At 43.1% G+C, this 27,269-nt stretch overlaps 2 protein-coding genes across 5 annotated transcripts in view; both read right to left on the bottom strand.

Moving 5' to 3' along the window:
* The window catches only part of LOC120683349, a 199,433-nt gene that overhangs the window by 75,016 nt on the left and 97,148 nt on the right, over positions 1–27,269 (bottom strand). Inside the window, exons 1-4 of one of the 4 annotated variants that reach the window (XM_039965426.1) lie at positions 26,339–27,054; positions 26,132–26,249; positions 25,131–25,246; positions 14,620–18,319 (exon numbers count right to left, since the gene is read on the bottom strand). In XM_039965426.1, coding sequence (XP_039821360.1) covers positions 15,995–17,983 — 1,989 coding nt within the window. In that variant the 5' untranslated portion in view covers positions 17,984–18,319; positions 25,131–25,246; positions 26,132–26,249; positions 26,339–27,054 and the 3' untranslated portion in view covers positions 14,620–15,994. Of the gene's footprint in view, positions 1–14,619; positions 18,320–25,130; positions 25,247–26,131; positions 26,250–26,338; positions 27,055–27,269 lie in introns of those variants that run through there. The other 3 variants (XM_039965427.1, XR_005678777.1, XM_039965425.1) reach the window with 3 other exon arrangements.
* Positions 13,368–27,269, bottom strand: part of LOC120683347 — a 69,972-nt gene continuing 56,070 nt past the window's right edge. Inside the window, exons 6-7 of the transcript XR_005678776.1 lie at positions 13,871–13,924; positions 13,368–13,787 (exon numbers count right to left, since the gene is read on the bottom strand). The gene's annotated coding sequence lies outside the window, so the exon portion shown is untranslated. The remainder of the gene's footprint in view (positions 13,788–13,870; positions 13,925–27,269) is intronic.

Genomic DNA, 27,269 nt, shown 5'->3' with positions numbered 1-27,269 from the left:
AAAATGGCGCCAGGGATGCATCACCGTCCTGGTGGCTGGTCCCAAGTGTTTGCCCGTTTCACTTTCAGACGGATTCACCATTGCAACACAACAAAGTTTAATTCAATGGAACATCCAGGCAGCAACCTGCTGTCAAGCACTCAAACCACCTGATCCCCTGCTGAAACTCAAACAAGTATCACCTAATTGAAACATAACCAAGCATTCACCTTTCTGAACAGTTGCAAAATCTGAAATGTTCCTTCGTTTGATCTACTAGAAAACAATCACCTCTATCTGATTCAAAGTGACTATAAATGTTAGGCACAGCACACAGACGACCGACACCACTAAGGAAGGCACGGTTATGTATTTGACATATCCAAAGGAAACACTCCGTGGGGGTTTGTACACCAAGGTTTACATACATTGGTTACTTGTGTGCCTATACATCTTTCTAATGACGCTGATCTGTGGGACCACACGACAACCTGCTTTGGGAAGAACAACATAAAGAGAACAGGAGATAAATGCATTGAGAAGAGAGCGGAGATCGTTAGGTTGTTTGTCGGTGTGTGTTCGCAACCGTAGTTGTCCCTAGTAGCCTTTTCAGCTCAGCTGAATAATGTTTACAGGTCACATGTTTCAAAATCCCGCCCTTGTTGGTGCATCAAGTTTTTAGAATTATGAAAATTAATGTCCCCAATTGAAGTAGTTGCTTTGAAGCAACAATAGTTATTGTCTTTTATTAGGGAAAAGTTTATTTCCACCCTCAAACTAGCACAATAGTCCGATTTTCAACCTTCACAGTAAAACCAGATACCGAGGTCCATCAAACTGTCGAAATTGGACAAATTTGACCCTAGTTTTGTATTATTTACACAATCAAAAAAAATTTGATTGGATCTAAAAAATCAAAATTAATTTATTTTAAATTGAAAAATATGAAACTGGTACTAAATTTTTCTTAAAATCTACCAAAATTTTGAATCTTATTTATTAAAAATAATAGGCATAGCTACAAGCAAATAACGGCTAGGAATAGAAAAAATTGAATTCGAATAATTGACAAGTAGAGTACCAATAGACAGGTTACATTTTAAGAAAAATATTAGCACATATTTTTGTATTTTTCTGATATAAAATAAATTACTTATAAAATTTTTAGTTTAAAATTTTAATTATATTTTAATTTCCATAAAATGAAAAACTACCTTTGAAACCACTCAAGGGGCCATATTTGTCCGCTTTTAACAATTGGATGGTCCTTGTTATCCATTATTTTTTAGTTGAAGGTTGAAAATGAAACTTTTATAATAATTCAAGGGTGTAAACAGGATTTCCCACTTTTACTATGCTGCTCTATTCGAAAAGATAAAAGTAAACCAAATTGGCCGTAGAATTAGATTCGGAATGGTAGAACTAGATTCGAGCATGAGGTTTCATCCATGCGCCTTTCTTGGCCCAAGTTCTTTACACGTTGGTTTTGTAAAGAACGTGCTGGAAGAGCCTACCTAGGGATGATAATGGATCATGGCCTAATGCCCCTTCACAATCCAACGCTATCCACAAGCCATTGAGACATCCATCATCAATAGTCGGATCACTATGCGGATATGGATGGTCTCGCTGAGCTTGGATATCAGAAGCATCCGAGAACCTTCCTGATCCCAAAGTTTCCCCTAGATTGCCAAGCGGTGGTGGCCACAAAGCCATGCCATCACCGAGCAGCCCGGTGACATGGTCTACCTGATGAGGCCCTGTAGCGGCCAACAGAACAGGTGTCAAGTACAAGAAGAAACAAGAATTACCATCATTTGAACTCTTACCTGGTTCCTAGTGGATCTGAAGAACATGGTCACCATTCTTGTCAAATATCTAGCAACAGCATACATGATCGATGGTGCATTTCCTTCGCTACGGTTGTTTCTCACCAGCCACAATGACCAACATTCCAAAGCAGCAGGGACATAGTGCGACATCATCACTTTCCAAGTAACGCTGCCCTAGTAAGAGTCCTCTCACCTATGCCACAAGACAAAATGCCGATTTATGAAGTCATTATCGATATATGGCCTGCAAGAAAGTTTACATATATAGCTCAAACTAAAGTTTCAACCTAAGGTATATCAAACACATATGAAGTTTCAACACATATGAAGTTTCAACCAAAGGTATATCAAACACATATGAAGGTGTTATTGCAAAGATGAAAGACTATGATGGAGATGGAAAACATATGGAGTAATTCATAACTTAAGTCTATCCCATACGGGTAATGACTACAAAGTATATTTTTTATTGTGATTGAAAATGAAAAAAATGAGAGAGAGAGAGAGAGTAAAGATAACTAATTTTGATTATTAGTTGTGAGATCAAATATATCCAATAATATTTACCGGATCATCTATTTCCTTTTTCTCTTTCATTTTGAGACAAGCCAGAAAATGTGTGTGTTTTCATATTGTTAGCCGAACTCGTGAGCTTGAAGAACCACCTATATTTTTCTACTTTTCCATAGATAAGATCTGAATCATTATATTCATTCTAATATCATGCCTATAGTTAGTTAGTTAGGAGATACATTTGGTGATCTGCACCATTATAGCATGTTCATATGATTAATGGATGACTAAATGTATTTTCACCGATCCATATGGGAATTTATTTTGAGTCTGTAGATAGTATAGAGTAGATACATTGATTCCTTGCTCTCACACTCGTCAAGCATCAATGCTAGCACATTAGGGGTGATATTGGCATTTGAAATGATGTCTTTTATGGTTTGCTCTTTGGGGTAAGGATTTTTCCCTTGCAAGGTGGGCGGGTATATGACCCTGACCCATGGCCATCGCCTTATCCCTAAGTTTTTTATGCACACTATTAGATCCCGTGGCTGCTCCTATTAGTGCCAAAACTAACTTATCTTTTCTTGCAAATACAAGGTGTTGTTGTGGCAGAACCGCTTAAATTAAACCAGCTTAAGTGCACTGACCATCATCTTTAGAACTAATCTGGTCCATATTTACTTAAAATAGTTTAATCTTGACTATCTATCGGGTAAATCCCGATTCAACTACTATAATCATGGATCGAAACATACACCAGAAGTCTCACACGAAGACGAGCGCAGATGATACAAGCATACAGAGGTTCTCAAATTAAATTACAATACAGAGTCTTACAATTAAGTTTGAAACACACTTTAATCGAGTTCAACATGCAGATAGTTGCAACAATAACTAATCGAATCAACGATACAAGGCGAGCTCCACATCTTGCCCACTGATGTGTTGCCAACCTGTCCGAACTACAAGGAGAAGACGGGACCCACTCAACAGTCCAATTAGGAGTCAGAGGATGACCAGTCCAAGACACAGATCTCCTCAAAATCAGCAGGAACACAACCTGAAGTTTTGGATCACAATAACTACCCTGAGTATACTAATACTCGCAAGGCTTACCCAATTATATATGGACTATACTTAGCTGACTCCTAATCATGCAAGGTTTTTGGTTGCTAGGTTTGTTTTTGCCAAAAAAAACAACTAAAATAGATTCTTACTTTCATTATTTTAGCCATGATCAGAGTTACAACAATATTCTCTAGATTTGCAACATAAGTAACCATACAACGTGGAAAAACAATTAATTAAGCTACAAATATCAGTTATAAGCACAATTCATCCTCCATTCTCATTATTACTTCTACGATGTGACATAGTGACTAAGGTTCTCTTATCCGAGAGGTACGGCGAATCGACTCAATTTACATCCTTGCAAGGGAAACCTAATCAGTGCATGCCACATTGGGCCACATGTGGCAACGTTTCCCGTCATCACCCCGACCCTTGAATCATGCCTGCCAAAACCCGGGTGAGGAGCCCCACACGGTGAACCCGGGCGAACCTAGTGAACCAGAGGGTGACTACAACCCCCGTTGTCATTCCAATTCCAGAGTAGCAAGTCATAATTCAAAAGGTCGTTGCAAATCCGGTACATCGGTTTACTGGTTCCCATTCTCCCAGCATGTGACTAGTACTGTTCAAACTTGACCAATAATGCCAATAATGGTACAGTCCTCAATCGATACGGATGGGGCCATTTCCGAACAACAACATAAGGACCAACCACAACTACCCATCCAGTCTTCATTTATTAACCAGCGAAGCAATTCAAGCACTTTACCATTAGTAACAAGATCCTATTTCTCATGAGTGACAGGAAATCTCCTGACTTCTACCGAGTTTCTAATTAGAAAAGCATTTATATTGACCTATGGATACTAGTAAGGACTCATAGGTACCTAGAGAGAAATCATGCACACTAAGTTTCCAAACAACATCTTGAAATGTAAATGTACAATACATAAATAAATAAGACATTGCATAGCTTTCAAGTTAGGGGTTAAGCACCAGGGCTTGCTTTGCAAGTCAGCGGGGTTAGCAACCTCTTTCGGAGCTTGATCAACTGCTTCTTCCAGCTGCTCTCCTGCTTGCTGCTTCTGAACCGGCTCAGCAACTAACTCGTAGAGTATGTCATTTGCTGCATCTACATGAATGAAAAAGATGCAATGCAAGTGTTAGAACTGTGGTGCAATGATATGATGCATGAGTGCTCATGATGCAATAATGCAATGCAATTAAAAAGAAAAGTCAAGACTGGGCAATCATTTACCGAGTAAACAAAATAAGCAAGCTCATAAAAAAACAGTTTGGTGCTGATGTGTGAGTTCAGTTTTCAATCTTGTTTTAGCTTGAAGTGATTCCTTCAATTAAGCATTACAAAACTTGTTTAGAAAGGCTAAGCACATACATTTTTAGAAGGCTAAGCACATACATAAAGCAAGAACATGATCAATAGGGATTTTACATAACTAACAAGAGATTAAAACTAAGTTAATTAAAAGCAAATCATATTCTGTTCCTAAATGCAAGAACGTGAAAGGTAAACTGAACCAAACAACTTGCTGAATTTAAACAAACAGAAAAGAAATTAACTAGCAACAACATAAAAGGAAAAGCTATAGCTAGGAACTAAATAAATGTAAAAACTTAACATGCAGCAATAAACTGGTAACACAAACAAAACCAGCATGATAAGGTACTGATAAAGCATGACTTGACCAACAATTATTAACAATAGAAACTATTTATTTTATCCTTAGCAACAGAAACTGAACAATAAAAGATTTGTAGACATAGACATAGCTTCTGGACATGAAATGTTTACTGTGAACTTCACATGCAAAAGACAAGCTACTGCATAAATTTCATAATTTTTTGACTAACAATCTGCAGAAACTAATTAAACAAGCTTAAGCACATATTAAATTCTAACAGGGGTAAAAAGGACATTACACATGCATGAACATTTTTCCTATGTAGATTTAGATCTAGCCGAGCTAACAAAACTAGTTTTGAATTTTTAGCATTTTCCCTTGATTTTCTATGCAATTTATAAGTTTCAGCGGAATTAAACCATTTTCAGAAAACACCTAACCCTAACAACCCCTGACCGTCGAGCCCTACGGGTCAGAGGAGGCCCGGCCGGTCAAGGCCACGCAATGGCCAGCGGTTAGCCAGAGGCTCCTACCGGCGGGGAGGGGGGTGTGGAGTGTTGCGCACCCAGGCGGAGTCGGGGTGCTCGGCGGCGCGGCGTAGACCGCGCGATTGCGGCCCGCGATGAGTGGCGGCAGTGGCAGGCTGGCCAACGCGGCGGTGCAGTGGGGGAGAAGGGTGGATAAAGGGCCGGGGAGGTGAGGGGGCTCACCGCGAACACATTTTTTAGGTCGGAAGGCGAGGTGGAGGGCCGGAGGAGGGTCGTCGATGAGCGGCCGAAGGTTCGGGCAGAGTTCCAATGGTGGCCGACCGGTGCAGGGTCGAATCCAGCTAGGGAACAGCCGGAGTCGGTCGGGTGAGTGGCGGAGAAGGTGGAGGGGGTGGAGAGGAGGCTTGGGACGCGAGGAATCAGAAGGGGATGGGGCGTGGCCGGCGGATTTCGGTCGGTGACGGAGGTGCTGCTCGGCTCAGCCCGAGCAAGAAGGGGAATCCTTAGGGGCGATGGAATGGGAATGGCGCTGGCCGCTGGGGAGTGGATAAGGCACTGGTGGAAGGCAAAACGGGTCGAGGCCAGCTGGTGTCAGGCTGAGGATTTTTTGTGCGGCGCCATAGCCGTACGTCGGCGAGCGCTCTGCCCGGTGGACCGAGGGAGGTGGAAGAGAGAGGTGATGGGGGAAACGAAGTTTGACTAGAACTCCAAATTTCATATTGAAACATGAAAAATGGTCAAAACGAAAGTTGTGGAGGAAGAAAAGATGTACAAGACTGGTGTTGAACAAAAATTGATTTGAGCTTTGGATTTGGGAGACAATAGGGTTAAAGCTCAGCCAAAGTTCAAAATTGAAACTCAACAAAACAACGGGTTGACCAGATTTTGATTGCAGTTTTGAACCACTAAATAAATTTTTCACTAAAACCAAACCACACCACATTGAAGTACTAACATTGTGTCAGACCCGGGGCCATGGGATACCTGACGTGGCACAGATCTGTACGAGATATGGGATGGGGCATGTCCCATACCCTAACGTCATGTAAAGTACTCGTGTACAACTAGAACTAGTCGGCATAGAAGAACATACTCGAGTAGTACTCGAGAAGGACTCCTAAGCTAGTATCGATCTAGGGTTTTATGTAACCCTGCCCCCCCTCCCCAGGCTGTATGAGGGTGGATAGGGACCCCCTCAAAATAATCTACAACCCTATGGCAATACAAACCACCACACAGCACGTAGGGTATTACGCTATTCACGGCCCGAACCTGTCTAAACTTCGTGTTGCTTGCACCATCGAGTTTCTGATCTTAGCGACTTCCTATCTATAATCTACTACCTTAGGGTATCCCTAGGTAGGCTGACTGGTAAAACACCGACACATTGGACTACAAGTTTTACATTGGCCAAAAATTAAGTGTTTAGACAAAATAAATTATTAACATGCCTCAAAGATGGTTAAAATTTCAGCCTAAAACACTTAAAAACATCGAGTTCTAACAATTGGGTTAAGCATGTCATTAGCAAGAATTGCACATAAAATTAATTTAAATGCATCTCATGACATGAAATTTACAATGTAATTATGCATGCATGATTATTGCTAATGAAAATGTTTATGCCCATGATTAGTGACTAATGCAAAAGATTAACACCGGAGGTGTTACAGTTGTAGTACAGATAAATCATGGTATATCTCTGGTGAACAAAACCTAGAGAGAAAAAATATACTGAAGAAGCTTCCAGGTTATTTATACTTAGCTATCATCTCTGGTGATCTCTGCCGCCATTCACATTACCAAAATTACCTCATTTGCTGGAGCACATAAAAAAGTTGGTGACCAGACCACGATATATTTTTTTCATAAAACCACAATGCATGAGAAATTGAACATATGGGTTAAAAGTATAATGAAGAGACATATTTGTTTTATTTTTATTTATTATTTATGAGATAGAAAATATGTCTTTTTTCTTGATTCATTGTGAGAACACAAGTCCTTTAGATAGAAGGGAAGATGCTTGAATTTTTGTTATATTTTACTTGGATCCCGTGGCTATAGTTTGTTAGGGATATATTATTTTTTATCTTTATAATTTCATCCTATAGCAGACTACATATATTTTTCTTTTTCATAGATTAGTCCGGGACTTTTCTCGAGGTCTATGACAAAGATATAGAGGTATGGATATACATATAGCTAGATCATAGAAAAAAGATATGGTTAGATAGACATATAGATAGATATGTATTGGATAGTAAGTCATCGGTAAGATTACACAAAGCTACTAGTATAAGACAACCAATAAGGTTTTTAACTCAGCTCTCAGCTCCTTACTTCCTATTTGTGTCATCATAAATCCTTGGTGGAGGGTAAGCAGTCGCATTAAAAGGTTGAACCAAGATGCACTAACAATGTTAATTGATAGATACAATGGTTAGATATGACAAGGTGTCCATGGATGATACAATGTAGTCTAAAAAGATAAAAATTTGGTTTTTTAGCATAAGATAAATATGTTTTTTTATGGGATATGAGGGAAAGGCCCTACTGCTATGATTTTTAATATACTAAAAATGAAAAAAACACTATTCAAAGGATCATGGAGGCTATTACACCTAGAGAAGAGAAAACAAAGGAGAAGAAAAGGGAACGAAGATTACATGGGTTCTAAAACCCTAAAAAAAAGACAAATAGATGTACTATTGCATAACATTAATCAAAGGCCTACAACTAGGACTTACCTATAGAGATAATTCCCTATTTGACACTGGTAAAGTTGAGAATTACTTATTTGACACTGAAATTTTTGAACTTCTCTATTTGACACTGATTTGAACTTTAGTTCCCAATTTGACACTTCAGTCCATTCTGTCGGTTAACTCACACAAACAGTAAGATGTGGACTCTCCTCTCTATTTTCTAGGTAAAAAGGACTATTAAATCACCTCCAAAATTCATAAAACTTTTTGCAGGGATCTAATGAATGGAGATGAATCCATTTTGAATTAAAACACATAAGTAGCATTTAAAATATTAAAATTAAAATTCACCAAAATAGGCTACCTTTGAAGCTTATCTAAAATTTTAGGGCACAACATTACTTTTCAAAAATTATGCAAAAATATATAATATTGCTACAATGGGATGAAAGAATTTATAATATTCCTACAATGGGCATCCCTCGGTAGGTTGCCGGTAAAACACCGACATTCATAATCATCCTTTTTTAACTTTCATCACTCAACAAGCACTAGTTCAGATGGAAGCTTCCTCCCTTTGAAGGTCTATAGGTCCCAAATTCGAAACTCGGCAGTAGCAACATAGGTGTTATTTCTCAAGATCTAGCAATAGGTGTATTTGACTAAGTCATAAGCCAAGCAGGTAACAGAGGCTGGCTGATGTGCCTTGACGGTGCTAGTTGGTGACTGGTGGGAACCTTCTACAGTCCACAAAAATTATAATTTTTATAATTATTTAGCTAATTTTTTAAGCTTTTAATTTGTGAAGCTTTTCATATACTCGGCAATGAAGGATCTTGCATGGTTCATCAAATTTTATCCACAATAGTGCATGGAACATCTTTCTAGAGGTATATCCGGACCTCTAACATAGAAAATGGAGAAAATTACTTGCATGGCCCTAGAGGAAATAGCACTTCCTTGTGTGGCCCTGAAAAAAATAAAACTTCCTTGTATGGCCTCCACTTTATTTTCTACCCCTTCTATGGCCTCCCGTCACTGCCGTTAGAAAATTCCGTCAACATCAGACGGAGTGCCGCCGCCAGCCGTCTGCTCCCTCCTATGCTTTGCTGCCAATGCCACCAAGCCATCGAGAATGCTCCACATCCCCTGGTCCACTGAGACGCGGTGTTCCGGGGCCACGCCGGGCAGCCGCCTCCGCCGATGCCGCCCGCTAGACGCCGACGCCGACGCTGCCCGGTACGTCGCGCCACTGCCGCCGCTGCCCGCTACGCCGCGTGGCTGATGCACCAACTCTTCTGTTCGTCCAAGACCGGCGGTGGCACCCACCTTCTCCCCTGGCTATCGCGAGCGGAGGCATGGAGCGCTTGACGGATACCGCACCTCCCCATGGCAGGGAGGTCCTCCCCGAGGCCGGCGCAGAGCAGGGGCCCGTGCGCGAGATTTGGCGGCGGCGCCCTGCTTCTCCCCTGGTGAACGCGAGCGGAGGAGGATTGGAGTGCCCACCTGTCGGTGTCCTTACCCGGCATGCCGGACCCAACTAGTGATGATGCTGCGTGTTCCTCGTCCCAAATGTTGATGCAAGAGGCAATACAGTAACGCACGAGTTTATCCTGGTTCCGGCCGTGGGGCCGTACGTCCAGCAAAGGGGTGTGCGAGAGCACTGTACTGTCTTGCACCGGGGGTGCCTGTAGTAGGGGTTACAAGCGAGGCGAGAGAGGGAGGGAAGCTCCCAAGTCTCTGCTAGAGGAGGAGTTGTTTGAGGCGAGTGCCAATATCGGGGCTCAGAAGAGCGTATGCGCTCTGTGAGTAGTGCTAAGCATTGTGTTCTACCGAATGGGCCGACCCCCTTAAGAAAAAGCCCGCCTCCTCCTTTTATAGACACAAGGAGGGATGGTGTACATGCACAGGGGATCGTAGAAGTCGTCGTCTTCTCCCTGAATCACGGGGGTACAGTGTCGAGCATTGTGGGAAGTACACTGTGGGGTATGGCGCCGGGCATGGCAGTCATCTTGGGCATCGTTCTTGGTCTTACGGAGATCGCACCGGCATCCTGGTGGCTCCAGCGGGCGGCGTGGTCGTTGCTATGGGGGGTACCGTCCTCCAAGCGTGGCGTGGCGGCGTTCCAAGGGTCCTACAGGCCAGGGTCTTGTCCTGGTCGAGGCCGGAGCCGCTTCCGAGGGTCGTGCCCATGCCGTTTGAGGGCTCCGCGGAAGGGAAAGTATGAAGGAGGTATGGGGAGTTGGCAGTATAGTAGCTGGAGAAGTGCCGAGCACGTCTTGCACTGCGTCGTAGGTTCCCACAGTGTCGTCACAGCGTCCGGAATGGCGGAGTAGTGACCGGAGTTAGCGGACGAGACTCCGGTCCCAGCCACTGTGGGGAATGGCGGCCTGACGTCGTCTGACCCGGGCGCTGTGGTGGAGTGGTTGGCATTAATGCCTCCGTACAGCGGGCGGGTGAGCGGAAGGGCCATTTGTCCTTTCCGTCGAGGGTATTTATAAACAATCTAGCATCAATAAAAAGTTGTGCTAATACCAAAGGTATTTATAAACAATGTACAAGATAATACATTATTGTAGAAACAATCTAGGGCATCAATAAATCCAGGAGGCTTTTCTGTAAAAGAAAAGGAAAAAAAGGGGGGCGTGATCCGGCCTCTCGGGCCGGTTTGCTGCGCGGCCCGGCTCGGCGCAGCCTGTGGGCTGCGGCCTGCGGCAGCCCGGCTTGGCGCAGCCTGTGGGCTGCAGCCGGCGAGCGGCCTAGCTCGGCGGCCCGGTTTGGCCTGCTGCGGCCGATCCGTTAGCGGCCTGCCTTGGCCCGAGTAAAGGGCAGAGGGTCGAGCGGTTAGGGCGAACTCTAACACGTCTCTTCCCATAAGCCGCCGCCGCCTCCACGCTTGGGCGCCGCCTACGCCGCCGTCTTGCGCCGCTGGGCTGCCGCCGGTTTGCTTCGTGTCCGGCGCTGCAGCGCTGCCTCCTGCCCCTTGCGGGGTGCCGCTGCCGCCGTGTGTCGCGAAGGGCCGCCGCCGCTCCGTGCGCCGACGCGAAGCGCCGCCATTTGCGGGGGTGCGAGTCCCTGAGAGGCCGTCTTCGAGGCCGCCGGTGGTGCGGCCATGGAGGAGGTGATAGGGGAGCGGCCGCCGGCCTCCGTCCGCGATGCGGGTTACCGGGCGAGGGGGTGGCCGCCGACGGCGGTGATGCGGCAATTGCCGAGGGCGAGGAAGGATTGGCTGCCGCGGATGGTTGAAAACGGGCATCGTAGTCGCTGTCCTTGGTGGAGGAGAAGCCATTGTTCGATTGCAAAGAAATGTAAGATTGCATGATTCATTCTTACTCCTCGTTCTTGCCATAGGTGTGCAGAGGCCTCGTGTTTCCAGCGAGATTCCGAAGTGTAGGCCTCGTGGCATTGTTCCTTGTAGTAATTCCGGTGATTTCTCTGGCAAAAACTCCAGCGGGTCTCGTTGCCTTCTTTTGCGCTCAGTAGAGAGTCGCGTTCGAGTTCCAGTAGACAACTCGACGAGTTCTTGTCTTGGCGAGTTCTGTACGTCGGCCTCTTCTTCTTGCGCGAGAACGAAGCGTGCTGATAACGTGTTGCAGAGTAAAAGTGAAGAGAGAATTGAATGAATGATTGATCTGTTGATCGATGGTTTAGACCATGGTAATATATTTGGTGCAAACCACAATTTCGTGAAAACCTATGTAAATTACGGCAAAAAAGTTGTTTAAATTTACCAAAAAAATCACGTAGATGATATGATGATATATTATCTTATAAAATATCTTGTCCAAATTTGATTTCGTTTGTGAGTTATAAAAATAACAAATTTCAAGTCAGAAAGCTGTTCAAATAATTTGTTGGAAATTTGTTGTTTTTATATCTGACAAATGAAGTCGAATTTGGACAAAATATTTTACAAAGTTATGTATCATCCTTAGAGCACTCCTTTTATATGTACAAGAGGGGAAAAGACGTCTTCTCCCAAAGGGACATGCCTCTTGGGGAGTGACCCTTTCATGTGCTTAGTGACATCCTAATGATGTCATTAATCTAATTAATAAAGTAATTACAGAATTGATCACTAATCTATTTGCTTCATAACATGGGCCTCCATCTAGGAGTCCTGTCCATAAGAGGAATGAAATTAACTGGGTCTATATATGGGATCTAACGCTATTGAATTTCCCAATAATATAATGATTATTTATTAGCAGCAGCAACAATAAATGCAGGAAGCACACCCTCGTTGATAGTGTACAAATTAAGCTATGCTCGGTGTTCATTGGAAGCCTTGATTGTTGGTTTATGAAGATACTCCCTCCATTTTTATTGACATAAGTTTGTTCTAAGTTAAACTTCGCTAACTTTGACCGAGTCTATAGAAAATATATCAATAAATATACAACCCAACATATGCACTATCAACATATATTTCATGATAGATTTAATAAACAAATTTGGTACCGTAAATATTATTATTTTTTATAAATTTGGTAAAGGTTGGTAAAATTTGACTTAGGATAATCCTAATGTGATATGTAAATAAAAACTGAGGGAGTACGCTCAAAAAATGGGAGCTGTCGGAGGGTTATTATTACTTCAAACTAAAGAGTGCAGTCATAGTGATCGTTTGAACATCCGGCAGTGTTCTCTCTTTTTGCTCTTTATAAAAAAACAAATAAAAGGTGTAAAGAGCAAAGCAACAAAGGTTTCAGGCAAATATGCAGCCTACCGGTGCTTTACTTCCACCTTGTCCTTTCTTCCAAAACTAATAACAAGTATCTGCCGATTGAAGTGGTTGCGAAGAAGAGCCGAATTGGCTAGCTAAAGATATTCAATCCAATACATTTCATATATAGTGTCCAGACTCAAGTCTACACACCTGGAATTAGGAATTCCTACTTACATAGAAACTCCACACACGGTTTCCATTTTTCAAAACAAATAGATACTCGATCCACAGTGGCGGCGGTACTTAAGCATAATTTACTTATTGATAGCTAGCATATTATATTAGCAGCCGTGCCGATGATGAGCCCACGAAGCAAACATCCAGTACTTGATGAAGCAACACGCAGCAAATTAATTAGACTAAACAAACTTTATTGATTTCACACAAAGCAGACTCATCAGTTACATACCAATTCAATCCATATATAATCAAATAATAACAGCAAGTTCAGCAACACGTAGTGCAGCAAACACACACACACAAGTAGTAATATAATTTAGCACGCCGATCGAGGTGGCCATGCTGATTATGAATGGGAACGAACAAATTAAAACAGACACATCAAAGTTTCACACGGGCAAGCAAATCCAAGTCACTGCACGAACTGATCAAAGCAAGCACACAACACTAGAAAACACACGTTGAGGCATCAAACACTGCAATCTGGTTGAGCTGCTGTCACACTGCTTGGATGCGCCGGCCGGACGATGAAGCAGCCAGCAGACAAACCAAACCTCTTATTTGGAATAAATGGAGATCGACGCCGGCGGGCGGGCATGGTGAAACTCTGGACGGGCGCATGAGATTGGAGGCGGAGGTTGCTGTGGAATCGACAAATCTAATCATCAATAATGTTGGGAGGTGATTGGGTGGATCAAGCTAGTATATGAAATGGCAAGATAACCTGAGGATGAGCTTGCGGCTTGGGCATGGCTCAGTTCCTTCACCTGAGGTAGCTCTTGATGATGACGCGCTCGCGGATGGAGGCGGATGCCGGGGGAAGCCTGGGCTCGTAGCTGCCGCGGTGCGAGTCGTCCCGATCGTCCCAGCGGAGCTTGGTCCACCAGGCCCGCTCCCCGCTCACCGTCACGACCTTCTTACCTGGACGTGGAGCTCCTCCCACGCGGGCGCGGCCAGGACGGCGTCGGTTGATGAGGCGCGGGAGGCGGCGCAAGCTCCAGCAGCCGCGGACGTGGAGCTCCTCCCACGCGGGCGCGGCCAGGACGGCGTCGTCGACACGAAGATGCTCCAGCAGGGGCAGCTCCTGGAGGTGTATCCTCCGAAGACGTGGGAGCTTGAAACTAGGAGAACGCCGATTATTGTAGTAGAAAATTGCCTTGAGATTGTAGCAGAAGAGGATGTCGAGCGTCACGAGACTTGGCAGCGCAGATCCACGTGGCACGACGCCTTCCAACCTAGGGCAATGCTCCAGCCGGAGGTGCTTCAGTGCATGGAAATCATAATCTCTCATAGAACGTTCTTTGTAGAAATGCGTCAGATTTTTGAGATGAGAGACATGTGCATTCTTCAAACTCGGCCCCAGGTAATCTCGATACACATCATTAAAGACAAGCACCATGCGATGGCACCGCTGGAGCTTGCATTCCTCCAGGATATAAAAAAGACTCAGATCATTGAGGCAGGAGACGTGAGTATCATCTGACATGCTAATTGATTTAGTGACTGCCAGAAGATACCTCAGACCATGGGGATACCGCTCCACTGCTGAGATCCCCACATGACGCTCACTCTCCCGAAAGGGAGGCACGTCATCCATTGACACCATCAAGACTCCATCTGTCAGATAGCGACGGTTTACATCGGCATAGGCTGCCAATGAAGCATGAAGCTTGTTGGTTTTCACCATGTCCTCATCATCCTGTATCTTCCTAGTTTTGGCCTTGCATGATGTAATTTGAACGTGGAAAGATTTCAAAATTCTTCCACCCCTTACTAAATCCTTGGTGGCATCATTGAAGCTATAAAACAATCTGGAATCACTTATGCACACCTGAGCAACTTGTGGAGTACTGCAATCATGATTAACAGTTCCAGTTGATGAGCATTGATCCAAGCAAAACACATCTGGGAATCTATCCAGCTTATGCCAAGGGAATCGTCTCAGGGAAGGAACGCCCCTGAGAAGCAATCGCCTAAGCTGGGGCAGATTAGGGATGTTGTCTGGTAGCTCCTTGATAGCCGTAGCAGATAGATCGAGCTCCTCCAAAGCATCAACTTCCTTAATGTCCACGGATTCTAGCTTACTACATCCGTGCAATGACAATCGCTTTATATGTGGTGTACCAACCAATGAGAATGAATGAAGGGTGCCATGCCCATCAAATGCCATCTCTGTTAATCTCGAGAATGAAATGAATTTCTTGTTGTCTATTATCTCGAGTTTTGTTAGAGTAGACAATGCAAGAGCCGAGAGTGGCAGCTCCTCAAGGTTGGAGCATTTGACAAGCAGAAGCTCTTTTAGAGTAGGAATGCTATGGAAGAAGTCGCACTGGAATGTGCTTATATTTGAATAGGAGAGATCGAGATAGAGCAAGTTGAGCTTTTTGTTGCTGTTGTTTGCACAGAGAGTAATTTCAGTATCTGGGAAGCTGAATGGACTCCTGAGGTTATACCAGCCTCTAAGGGAAAGCAATTGGAGTTTTTGGAGACAACAGATTGAAGGAGGAAGCGACTCTATCGGAGTGTAGGAAATATCAAGAACACGAAGACAAGGGAGCTTGGCCAAGAAATCATCAGATTCAAGCTTCATGAACAACCTCGAGTGTTGCGAGCAATGCCTTATAATAAGTGTGGTCGGGCCGCTGGACTCCTGGCTCAACCAATCTCTGCTTACATGCCATCCTTGGTCGCCCACATGTGAGATCCACTGCATGTGCTCCAACTGAGAGTGATTTCCCTCACAGAGTTCACCAGATGTGAGGGGCTCTCTGTAACACCCGTATTTTCGAATTAAGAACCTAAATAATTTTAATTAGGTTTTTTTAGGTTCGATAAGGTTCTATTTATTTTATCTTGAATTTAGAGCATTTATCGCAAGCTTAAATAAATTATTTAGCCATAAAATAAATATAAGGAAAATAGGTTTGTGCATCTTCCTAGTTGTGGCCTTGCATGATGTAATTTGAACATTGAAAGATTTCAAAAGTCGTCCACCCCATACTAAATCCCAGGTGTCATAATTGAAGCTATAAAACAATCTGGAATCACTTATGCACACCTGAGCAACTTGTGGAGTACTGCAATCATGATTAACAGTTCCATCTGATGAGCATTGATCCAAGCAAAACACATCTGGGAATCTATGCAGCTTATGCCAAGGGAATCGTCTCAGGGAAGGAACGCCCCTGAGAAGCAATCGCCTAAGCTGGGGCAGATTAGGGATGTTGTCTGGTAGCTCCTTGATACCGGTAGCAGATAGATCAAGTTCCTCCAAAGCATCAACCTCCTTAATGTCCACAGATTCTAGCTTTCTACATCCGAGCAAAGACAATCGCTTTGTACGAGGCGCATCAATCAATGAGAATGAATTAAGGGTACTATGCCCAACCAATTTTATCTCTGTTAGCCCCAGGAGCTTGTTGTCAATCAGCTTGAGTGATCGGAGCTTCCTCATTTCTTCAAATATCTCTATAGGGAAAGATTTTATTTGAGTATTTATAATTTCAAGTGTTAGTAGACTAGACAACATAGCAATGGAGGGTGTCAACTCCTTAAGGTTCGAGCACATGATGTCAAATGTTGTTAGACTAGACAACACAGCAATGGAGGGTGGCAACTCCTCAAGGTTTGAGCACCTAACAAGCAGGAGCTCTTTTAGATTAGGCATGCTATGGAAGAAGTCGCACTGGAATGTGTGTATATTTGAATAGGAGAGATCGAGATAGAGCAAGTTGAGCTTCTTGTTGCTGTTGTTTGCACAGAAAGTAATTTCAGTATCTGGGAAGCTGAATGGACTTCTGAGGTTATAGCAGCCTCTAAGGGAAAGCAATTGGAGTTTTTGGAGACAACAGATTGAAGGAGGAAGCGACTCTATCGGAGTGTAGGAAATATCAAGAACACGAAGACAAGGGAGCTTCGCCAAGAAATCATCAGATTCAAGCTTCATGAACAACCTCGAGTGTTGCGAGCAATGCCTTATAATAAGTGTGGTCGGGCCGCTGGACTCCTGGCTCAACCAATCTCTGCTTACATGCCATCCTTGGTCGCCCACATGTGAGATCCATTGCATGTGCTCCAACTGAGAGTGATTTCCCTCACAGAGTTCACCGGATGTGAGGGGCTCTACAACAAGGCTATGATATTCTAGGAAGTGTGCAGCAGATATTGTGGCTTCATCATCTTTCGTTGCAGGAGAAAAAGGCAGCTGCAGCAACGAATACTCCCGAAAAGCCTCGAGGATGACATTTCCAAGTTGATATATATCATCACCATAGTACTGACAGTGGTAGCCGTCAGTGTCCTCCCCCATTTTTTCTTGGACACTTGGCTTCATGACAGGAAGGATGCCTTGAGCAGACCACTGGCGGATCAACACATCTGAGCTAACATCAGCCTGGGCATCACACTTTGGCGGGTCAATATTGGAACTGTGGGGAATAAGCAGCATGGTGGCATAGTGAAAGCACTGGATGGCCACATGATGCCAATACTTCTCTCCATGGCCAACCACAACAGAGATGTACTTGGCCGCTTGTTTCAGAGAATGCAGTATGAGAATCAATATATTATCCCCAGAAAAGTATTTGATGACGCGAGGATCATTTGGCTTGTTGCTCCTGTCATAGACATCTTGGGAGGTGGTGGATACGATCCAGGAAGAATCATTCCACCCAGGGGCAGGAAGCCGTAAGCCCTCTGTCGTATCATTAATCTTGATGGGCTTTATTGGTCTGTCGAGATTCTGAACCACCAGCAGGTAATTCTTGGTCAGTAGATTTTGCATTATTTGAGGAGCTAGATTCCGGGGTGAGACTGTGTCATCCTGCTTCTTCTCCATGTTGTAGGTATAGTACCGCAGCTCAGCTGCTCTGCCACTTTGATATGCAGCATGTCATTAATGTCGTCGAACCGAATTCCCAGCTCTGATGCTGCATGCTCCATGCCCACCTCTATTACATGGTCGAAGGGACCACGTTTCCTGATTTTCTGCTTCATGTCCACCTCTATTACATGGTCCCAGGGACCATATTTCCTGATCCTTACATCCCGAGCGATGCTCGATATAGCTCGTGTGAAACATGCTGTGGGTCCGACCCCAACATTCCACTGCACGTAATAATACCGGTCAAGTTTTTCTTCCAAGTTATGATATGCAGGGCTGTGTCCATTCAGCCTGGCCACACAAATAAAAAGGAGTTCGTTAAGTGCTTGATCAAACAACTTGAACTCAAGGTTTAGCAGTTAGTTAATCATCTTCTCTTTTGTGCTCTTTTCTTTTATTTTCATTATCACGTTGAGTCCTAGAGTTCATTTCTTATCAATTAGAAGGAAGTTTTTGTACTTACGATGTTTGACACACTTTCTGATGACAGTAAAGATGCATTAAGGTTAATGCCGATACTATTGCATCCATATTCATGGACATATAAAATCACCTTGTTATGCATTTTTTATCAACAAATGTATTTGATAATGGCAACAATAAAGAATTTGGGAGTGAAAATGTTAGCATTAACACTGGGCATGGGAAAGAGAAGGTTTTTTTTTTAAAAAAAATGGATTCCAGGCACAGGCTAATCTAGACTACTTATGAAAATATGGGTTTATTTCAAACATTTCAAGTACTGTTTGTGTGTGGTCTCTTTACCAGGATGATACAACCGAAATTTTCTTTTTTCAAGTTGGCTGTCACACGTATATCAAATGCAGCACCCACCCCAACAAAAAAATCGTATCCACGGGTGCAATCCCAACTCATCCAAACATGACAAAGGCATTGCATGCTCGTAACTTCAGACTCCTCACGCTTGTGTAGAGCACTACCGCTGCTATACGTTGAGGAAATATATAGACTACTCATGGGCCTCGATCGTCATGTTGCCGCTGTCGCTGCCAGGCTTTGACGACCTCCAGGACGGACATATTAAATCACCTTGTTCTGCATTTTTTTTATCAACAAATGTATTTGATAATGGTAGCAATAAAGAATTTGGTGTGAAAATATTTTTGATCGAAGTCAGCTGGGGAGGCCCCAACTTATTTTTTATAAGTTTTTATTCCAGGCCTGTTTAATTTACTCCAAGTCGAACCAATGCCTGCTGAATGCTACTCAGGTGCTCTAACTAGACCTGGTCACGGGCCGGGTCAGGTTAGGTCAGGTCGGGTCAAAGAAAACTGGATTTTTTTCTTCAGCCTGAACCCGCCCACTGGGCCAGATTCTTTTGGCCCAAGCCTTACTCGACATGTGGTCGAGTTGGGTTTGGATCAGATCGGGTTAAACATAATTTTTTATGTATCCTTTTTCAAGTCGGGTCGGGCTTTTCGGGTTTTGGGTCAAAAAATCGATCCGTGCCTGACCCGATTTTTGTTGCGGGTCGACAATTTCTGCCGGAGCCCAGCCCACATATTGAGTGGGTCGGGTCGGGTTGGGGTTTTTTCAGGCAGATTGGGTCAGGTTCGTCGGGTCAGTCGACCCGTGATCAGGTATAGCTCTAAGGTTGTTCGTACTCGTCATACTCTATTTTCATCCTTTAAAAGAAATATTTCTTCCTGATCATCGAGATTCTCTCTTTTATACCAATTTCTCCCGCACTCGTCATCCTCTATATATATCTCATACTCTATACCAACTACCCTCTCCAACTACCATCTCCTCTCTCCTCACTTTTTTCTTTTTCTTTTCTTTTTTCTTTTCTTTTTTCTCCTATCTGCTCCCTTCTCCACCCCATCCACTCCTTCTCCCCGACTACCCCTCCGGCCCTCTCTCTGCGCCCCTCCTCCCCGGGGGGCTCTCGCCTCCCCGGTGGAGCTCGCTGCGCCCGCCTCTGCCCCCTCAGCGGCGGAGCTCCATGCGTGCGGGCGGCCACCCGTCCCTTCCTCGGCGGGCACGCACGCGGGCAGGCTGGCCTGTGGCGGTGGGGCCGGCGCAGGGCAGCTGCGGCACGGGCCAGCGGGGCTGGCCGGCCACGGCGGAGATCCAGCGGCTCACCTCCCCGGTGGAGCTCGCTGCACCCGCCCCTACCCCCCGACGGCGGAGCACCGTGCATGCGGGCTGCCGCCCGTCCCTGCCTCGCGCCACGTCCGCTATGCGCGGACGTCCGCTCCCTCAACTGGATTTGGCGTGAGCCGGTCCGCTACGGTAGTGTCCCACGTAGCGGACGCTGGAGCAGCAGATTTTTCTACTATCCCATCTTGGAGGGAGCGATAGCGGACAGGATCCCGTACCCGGTGCAGACAGCCTAACCCCTAGCCATCGGCTATCTAGAGGCCCTTTCGTTGGGAGTGAAAATGTTTTCGTTAACACTGGGTATGGGAAAGAGAAGAATTCTTTTAAAAAATGGATTCCAGGCACATGCTAATATAAACTACTTATGAAAATACGAGTTTCAAACATTTCAAGTACTGTTTGTGGACGCGATGAGCTGGTGTCCTCTTTACCAGGATGCAACCGGAATTCTTTTTTTCCAGTTGGCTGTGCACACGTATCAAATCCAAACCCACACATGTACACACAAAAAAAAAAGATCGTATCCACGGGTGCAATCCCAACCGCGAAGCCGTATCCTAAAATGACAAAGGCATAGCATGTTCGCAACTTCAGACTCCTCTCGCTGGTGTGGAGCACTGCCGCTGCTGTATGCGGAGGAAATATATCCCAATCTTGGTTCTACGGTGACCGGACCGAAGCAAACTCACGGTTGACCCCCAACGTGGTGGGTCCCACACCCACATGACTCCTCCCCACCCTCTTTCTAGCGGCTAGCCCCCTCCCCGTGAGATCTCCCCTCTCATTCCCTTTCCTCTTCCTCTCTTTCTTTTTTTTGGTCTGGATCTAGCGGCGTGGCAGCCGGCGGCGGGGAGGCGCGACTTGGCGGCTCGCACGCGGAGGATGGGGGAGGCGACGGCGAGGGCGCTCGCGGAGGATGGGGGCGGCGGCAGCGGCGAGGCCGCTGGCGGAGGATGGGGGAGGTGGCGGCGAGTGCGCTCGCGGAGGATGAGGGAGGCGGCGGCGGCGAGGGCGCTCGCCGGCGGCGGCGGCAGGGTGCCCCCCCTCCCGGCACTCACCTCCAGCGGCGGCGGCGATAGGGTGCTCCCCCGGCGCTCACCTCCGGCGGCGGCGGTGAGCTCCAGGTGTAGCGATTTTTTTCCTTTTTTCGATTTTTGGTTGCAAAAGTTTTTTGCAAAACTTTTTTCCCAATCCTTTATTTCGGATTTGGACGCAATTTTTTTACAAAATATTTTTTCCCAAACTTTTTATTTTGGTTTTGGAGGCAAAAGTTTTTTCTTTAATTTTTTTTCAATTTTTCTCAACATTTTCTCTTCCAAACTTTTTCTCATTAAAGTTTTTCCGTTTCCTCTCCAAATTTTTTTTCCTGAAAAGTTTCTCTGAAAATTTTTATAGAAAAACGACAAAAAAATACCAAAAAAGAAAAAAAAAGCCTCCTATGGTCGCCCGTAATTTAGAATCGCCCGAAATATGTAGACTACTCATGGAACTCGATCGTCGTGTTGCTGCTGTGGTCGCTGCCACGCTTTGACGACCTCCAGGATGGCGCAGGCAGAGTGCACCAGCTACTTGCGGTTTGGCTGCCTCTGATCTCTCTCCGGTGCGTCCCTCTCGCTGGCAGTGCTCTCGTCGGTGTAGGTCAGACTCGAGGATCGATCAGAGGCTGCCACGAAAGGAGGGTGAGAGCGGCAGCAAAGTAGCGGGGAGGAGGATGGTGCTTTGGGACCCACATAGTCACATTTCCCTCGCTTAATGAGGGATTGATTTCTCCTCTCACATCTGTCGATTCATCTAGTTTTTTTCACCTTTGGTAACAAAGCTAATCGATAATCCCATACTTCTATTGGAGCGCTCCCAGTATTCTATATAGTTTTGTAGTCCACTTCTTTTTCCATATCTTTGTATAATCAAACACTTAATTTTACATCCTAAAAAAGATGGTATAGATCTTTCTTTAGTGAAAGTGGAAATTTCTACCGTTGAAACTTAACATGGAGGCCCTTGTTTAGCCAACCGTAAAGATAATAGATATATTTGAATCATTATGAACTAAATTTTACACTGCTTCATTATTTAGTTATTTTGCTTTGTAATACACTCGGAAAGTATTTTTTATTATTTTTATCCAAATTTTAATAGTTAATTAGGTGTATTTTACACTAGCTCTTTATTATTTAGGTATGGGTCAGTCCAAATTAAAATCAAAATAATATGTTTTCATTGCTTTTATTCCATATTTATCTATTTATTAACTGTATTTAACATGGATTATTTATGTATGTATTTGCTTCCGAATTCAAATCAAACCAAACTACTAACTTTCCTTATTTTTGGATTCCGAGTTTTGTTCATTATTAATTGTTTTGGAATGGATGATATTAATTGTATTTGATGATTTAATCTTGGTTATTGGATTAGCATAACATTCATGGCGTAGCATTTGTTTCTAATTAATATGATAATCGAGGCTGTGAGAGTGAACGAGGTGTTTATTTTAATATTGTGCGCAGACTTTACTAGTTTCAGCATTGAGAAAAAGAAAATATGGCTATTGTAATCAGCCTTGACATTTTTGCCTAGCTTGGGTGGTGGCCAATGTGATCGGGCCTTGCCGTGGTGTAGATGAAACCCCCTAGAATTCAAAATTTAGGGCATTGAAAAGCTAAGTTAGTAACTATCGCTCTTGATCTTGGTGTAAGTGTAACTATGCAGCCATGATGGCCAGTGTAACCGACCTTATGTTACAAGGTTTTGGGGGAGTTTTACAAGTAAAGGCTAATTGTAATGTCCTAACCTATAAATACTACTTCATCCATAGTAAAAGATTCTTTTGGCTATTTGTATTGCAAACCTAAGCTCCTAGTATTCATCTCTTGCTCAGATTGTTCGGTGGTTCATTTCTTGGTAGAGCAAGCATCATTAGTCCATTATTGATGCAGATTATATTGCCGCATCCTGGATGGCTCTAAGAAGGTGAAACCATAGAGTCTTTTAAGAAGGTTGTTTTTTCTAAGAGATCTTTTGCTCTTCTTGCCGAAATTGTGAAGAGACTCTCTAATGGAATCAATATTCAAGGAGGTTTTTTATCTGAGCCAGTTCAAGATCAAGAGAGGTATCTTGATAGACACGTGGTTGGAACTTAATGATGCCATATACTACAAAGGTAACTAAAGATTACCGAACGTGAACAAGACAGGTGCCTTGTAGGACACGTTACATGAAGGAAGGAGATTCCCTGATTGTAGAGAATGAAGTCTAGGATATATGTCGCTCTTGCTTGTAAGGCGATAATACTGGAATATAAATAGCTAGAAATACCCAGTTGTAATCATCGAAACCTTATCTTACAAATATTTGTAACTTTACACCCATGTTGTACCCACCGAGGTAATAATACAAATCCAACAAGATGAAGGGCTACTACCCGATCTTGGGGGCTGAACTAGTATAAATCCTTGTGCTCTGTTATTTTATGATTGATCCTCATCCAATGTGGGATTCTCATTGAACCAAATATCTACAGACCAAAAACATTGATACTGGCACGTCAGGCAGGAGAATTCTGTGTGTGAATATAAATTTTGCCAATCGCTGGTGGAGTTTAGTATTTGTATAAGTCAATCACCGCTTTGCCAAGTCTGCTGCCATGGTCATCATGACCCTAGACTCCACCATCTACACCCTAACCCTCCACATACCATTGCTGACTATCTACTTTGGGAGTCTGGTGTTCAAGTACTAGGGTACTCCAAGATTAAGCTGGTTAGGATAGAAGATTCAGATCTCACCCTTGTTGGTTGTGGGGAAGATAGGGGAAGAGGAATTTTTAAAACTAGAGGGATTGATATAAAGGTCAGTTCCTTGTCTTCTGTGGAATATGACATGGTGAGAACTTCCTCCAAAATTGCCTAAGTTGGTTATTTATACATATTGATTCTTGAGGGGCTGAATATAAGTACATATATTTATTGATTGCTTTTATTTTTGGAATCAAGGAGTTCAAGCAATCTTGTAGTGGCAACCGTGCCTTAGTGAGCCACTGATTGCTTCTCATGTTATCATTCGTGCACATATCCGCAGCCTTATTACAGACATGACTAGCAAAATTAATATAAGAATTTAAGCATTTCCTATTATGCTTGTTGATGTCATCTATGTTGAAAGAGATCATAGATCTTTGTTACTGCAAGTTGTTCCAAAGATAAAGAACATTTTTGCTATCATGTCTTCAGGATTAACTTAAAGCTTGTTTGGTTGGTATACTAATTAAGGTTGAAAGTAATTTCCAACCAAACTTGCCTAAGGTTAGTTCACAAAATTGTTTGTCACATTTTGGCTAGTCTAAGGAAACCTTGTCAAAAATTTCCGAGTCATTGATGCACAGGACTAAACTGGCAGACAAAGAGTATTGCCATAGTTGTGCCGATAACCAAATACCTACCTAACTTGGTCAAACTAGATTTCCTAATTCATCTTCGACGTGGCTAATGTGGCAAGGTATGAGTAAATTCCTTTTGTTCTCTATGTACTTGGATGGAGTTAGTTAGCTAGAAGCATACTTTTAGGATATAATAGTACAGTACTAGATACTAGAACTAGCACAGCAATACCCCTCCAAAAGGACCGCCAACCGGACTATAACATACTGTTGGTACATTTTATCGTAAAACTTTTTGTGTAAGCTCCAGTGATACTTGAGGTCATCACAAATTATTAATACTCTATCACAGATGGTTCACAACTGTGGTATGGTGCTATCTCAGTATAGTTCTTAATTTATTGCATGATAGGATACTATCACAAACAGTCCTGAGTTGTGACTTGTGGATTTGTTAAACAGATGAGGAGGTCGGGTTCGTTTCAAGCTAAGGGTGGGTTGGGGGGAAGGGGTATGTGACGATCCAGTAGTTTGAGTTAGTCTCTACAAATTAAACTAAAATAGTAAACTTCTATAGATCAGATTTTAAAGGTGACATACCAGAAATTGATATTTTGCAGGTAATGACGCCATTCAGTCAATGGCATGTCAAACGAAGATGATGCTGACATGACTTATGTTCAGTACTGGACCCAAATTCTCAGTTTACAGGGAACCTGCTAGTGGTACAAGTAATTTGAACTAGTTATTAACATGGATTCACGGAGCTGTTTTGCATGAAACAAGGATAAATAATTGAACATTTAGAAATTGCATCATTTGCAAGTTTTATTATGGTTTTTGGAGTATGTGTGCTAATTCGTTGGAGTTCATTTTTTTATTTATCTTTTTAGGCACATGTCAATGTAATTCCTAGGAAGTTAATTTGGGTAGTAGGTAGAACTTGAAAACATAAATCAAGGCACTGAATTGGAATATTCATATAAGGAACTAACTTATTTCAATTTGAGCATGAAAATAACATACAGGTTAGCTCTATGTTTTGAACCTACCTATATAAAAAAAATCACATCTAGTTTTTTACATCAAAGTTATGACTAAAGATATTGCTTTCACATATATGGTTTCCATGTAACAAACCAAATGTGTTTATTAACTTGTGATCACATTAGCAGAAACAAAAACATCCATTATGAGCAGGGTTCTAGAAAATTTTCACTGGGGCGCACAAAACAGATAGGAGTCAAGCATACTGCAAAATATTTTTTCAACACCTATACTGTCACTACCACCTATAGAAGCAAAGAGGCTCCTGGTTTCCAAATTAGTCATGACCACAAACATTGTGTGTCCGTCTTGAGGCTTGATGGGGACAAGCTCCCAGATTGACATAATGTGGCAATGTCCAACTCCAACCAATCCATCGATTGACAAAATGTTCAAGGCATTCATGCTTCTAGATCTAATCTTACTAAAACTTACCTCAAAGATGAATTAATATGCTAGCTTTACCGACGTAATCACGGCAAAATCATTTGAAAAATTTACTGTATGATTTTAGTTGAATTTAATATTAATTACTATAGTTAGTATTTGTTTACCTCTGGTTTAGCCTTTGGGATGTTGTTTACAGTGAAATTTCTAGTACTAACTTTGTGTCGTTCACCAAGAAAGCAACATTTAAGTTGAAGGTTGCCAATATATGTTGTCTCTCCAATTCTGCTCCAAAAGCAAACACTTCATTCAGTGCTCAGATTTTTAGAGTGCTAGTAAATAAATCATTAAACAAGAAAGAAGGATAGTAGTACCTGCAGCAAAATTTTGTTGATGTTGTGTGGATGACAAGATATGATCTAGTTGACTTTGCTGGGTTTCAGCTTGAAGGGGGTGGAATCATATAAATCTTTTCGGTACATCGATTTGTCGCTAGAAGATGCAATTAATTGCTTCAATGAAGGAAGAAAGCAATTATATTTTGTAAGACTCAATAACCAAGAAAGGCATAAATAATCATGAAGAAGCACAACAAATTTTTTTTTACTTTTTCCAATTGATCACTATGGAAAGAAAGGGCGCAAAACAACATTAGGTAAAAGAAAAGGGAAAAAACAACATAAAAGTTCAGATTAATATAAAAAGGAAGCAGCAAAAAATAAAATTTATGATTTTTTTACTAGAGCTGCTGATTAAAAGGTGTAATTTTAGGTATGGAAGAACAAGACTAGTGGGAAAACAATCAGATGCTTCTTTTTTTTTTTGGTGATGGGCTGTTTGTGGAGCATGGATGGAATTTTTTGCATCAATCACTTCGCTGGGAACCTAAAAGAAAGAGATTTAGCATGGAAATGAGAGAACAAGAACTGCCAGGTGGCTGCAAATCAGCAAAACGAATAGCTGGGAGAGGGGTCAGCAATTGTCCACTGCTGTGCTCTCTTATATAGACAGCAAGTCAGGAACAGAGGGGCAATATTCTCTGGTTATGACAACACGCAAAGTATGCATCTCTCACAAAGCTAAAGGCTAAATTTTAGAATCCAAAGCAATGGATTATTGTACCATGTTCAAAGTAACCTGCATGTTTAAAGGACAAGGGCATCTCAGGATGGAGTGACAGTCGTGACAAAGCACAATCGCACGCCTTTGTAAAGCACAAGAGGCAGAGAAAAAGAAGAGTGGTAGCTAGTAGTATTGCTTTGCTTGTACAATCGACAAATTGCCTCAACAACTAAAAAACTGGAA

Source organism: Panicum virgatum, chromosome 7N (assembly GCF_016808335.1).
Source record: "Panicum virgatum strain AP13 chromosome 7N, P.virgatum_v5, whole genome shotgun sequence".
Lineage (NCBI taxonomy): Eukaryota > Viridiplantae > Streptophyta > Magnoliopsida > Poales > Poaceae > Panicum > Panicum virgatum.
This window is presented reverse-complemented; position numbering and strand designations above follow the sequence as displayed.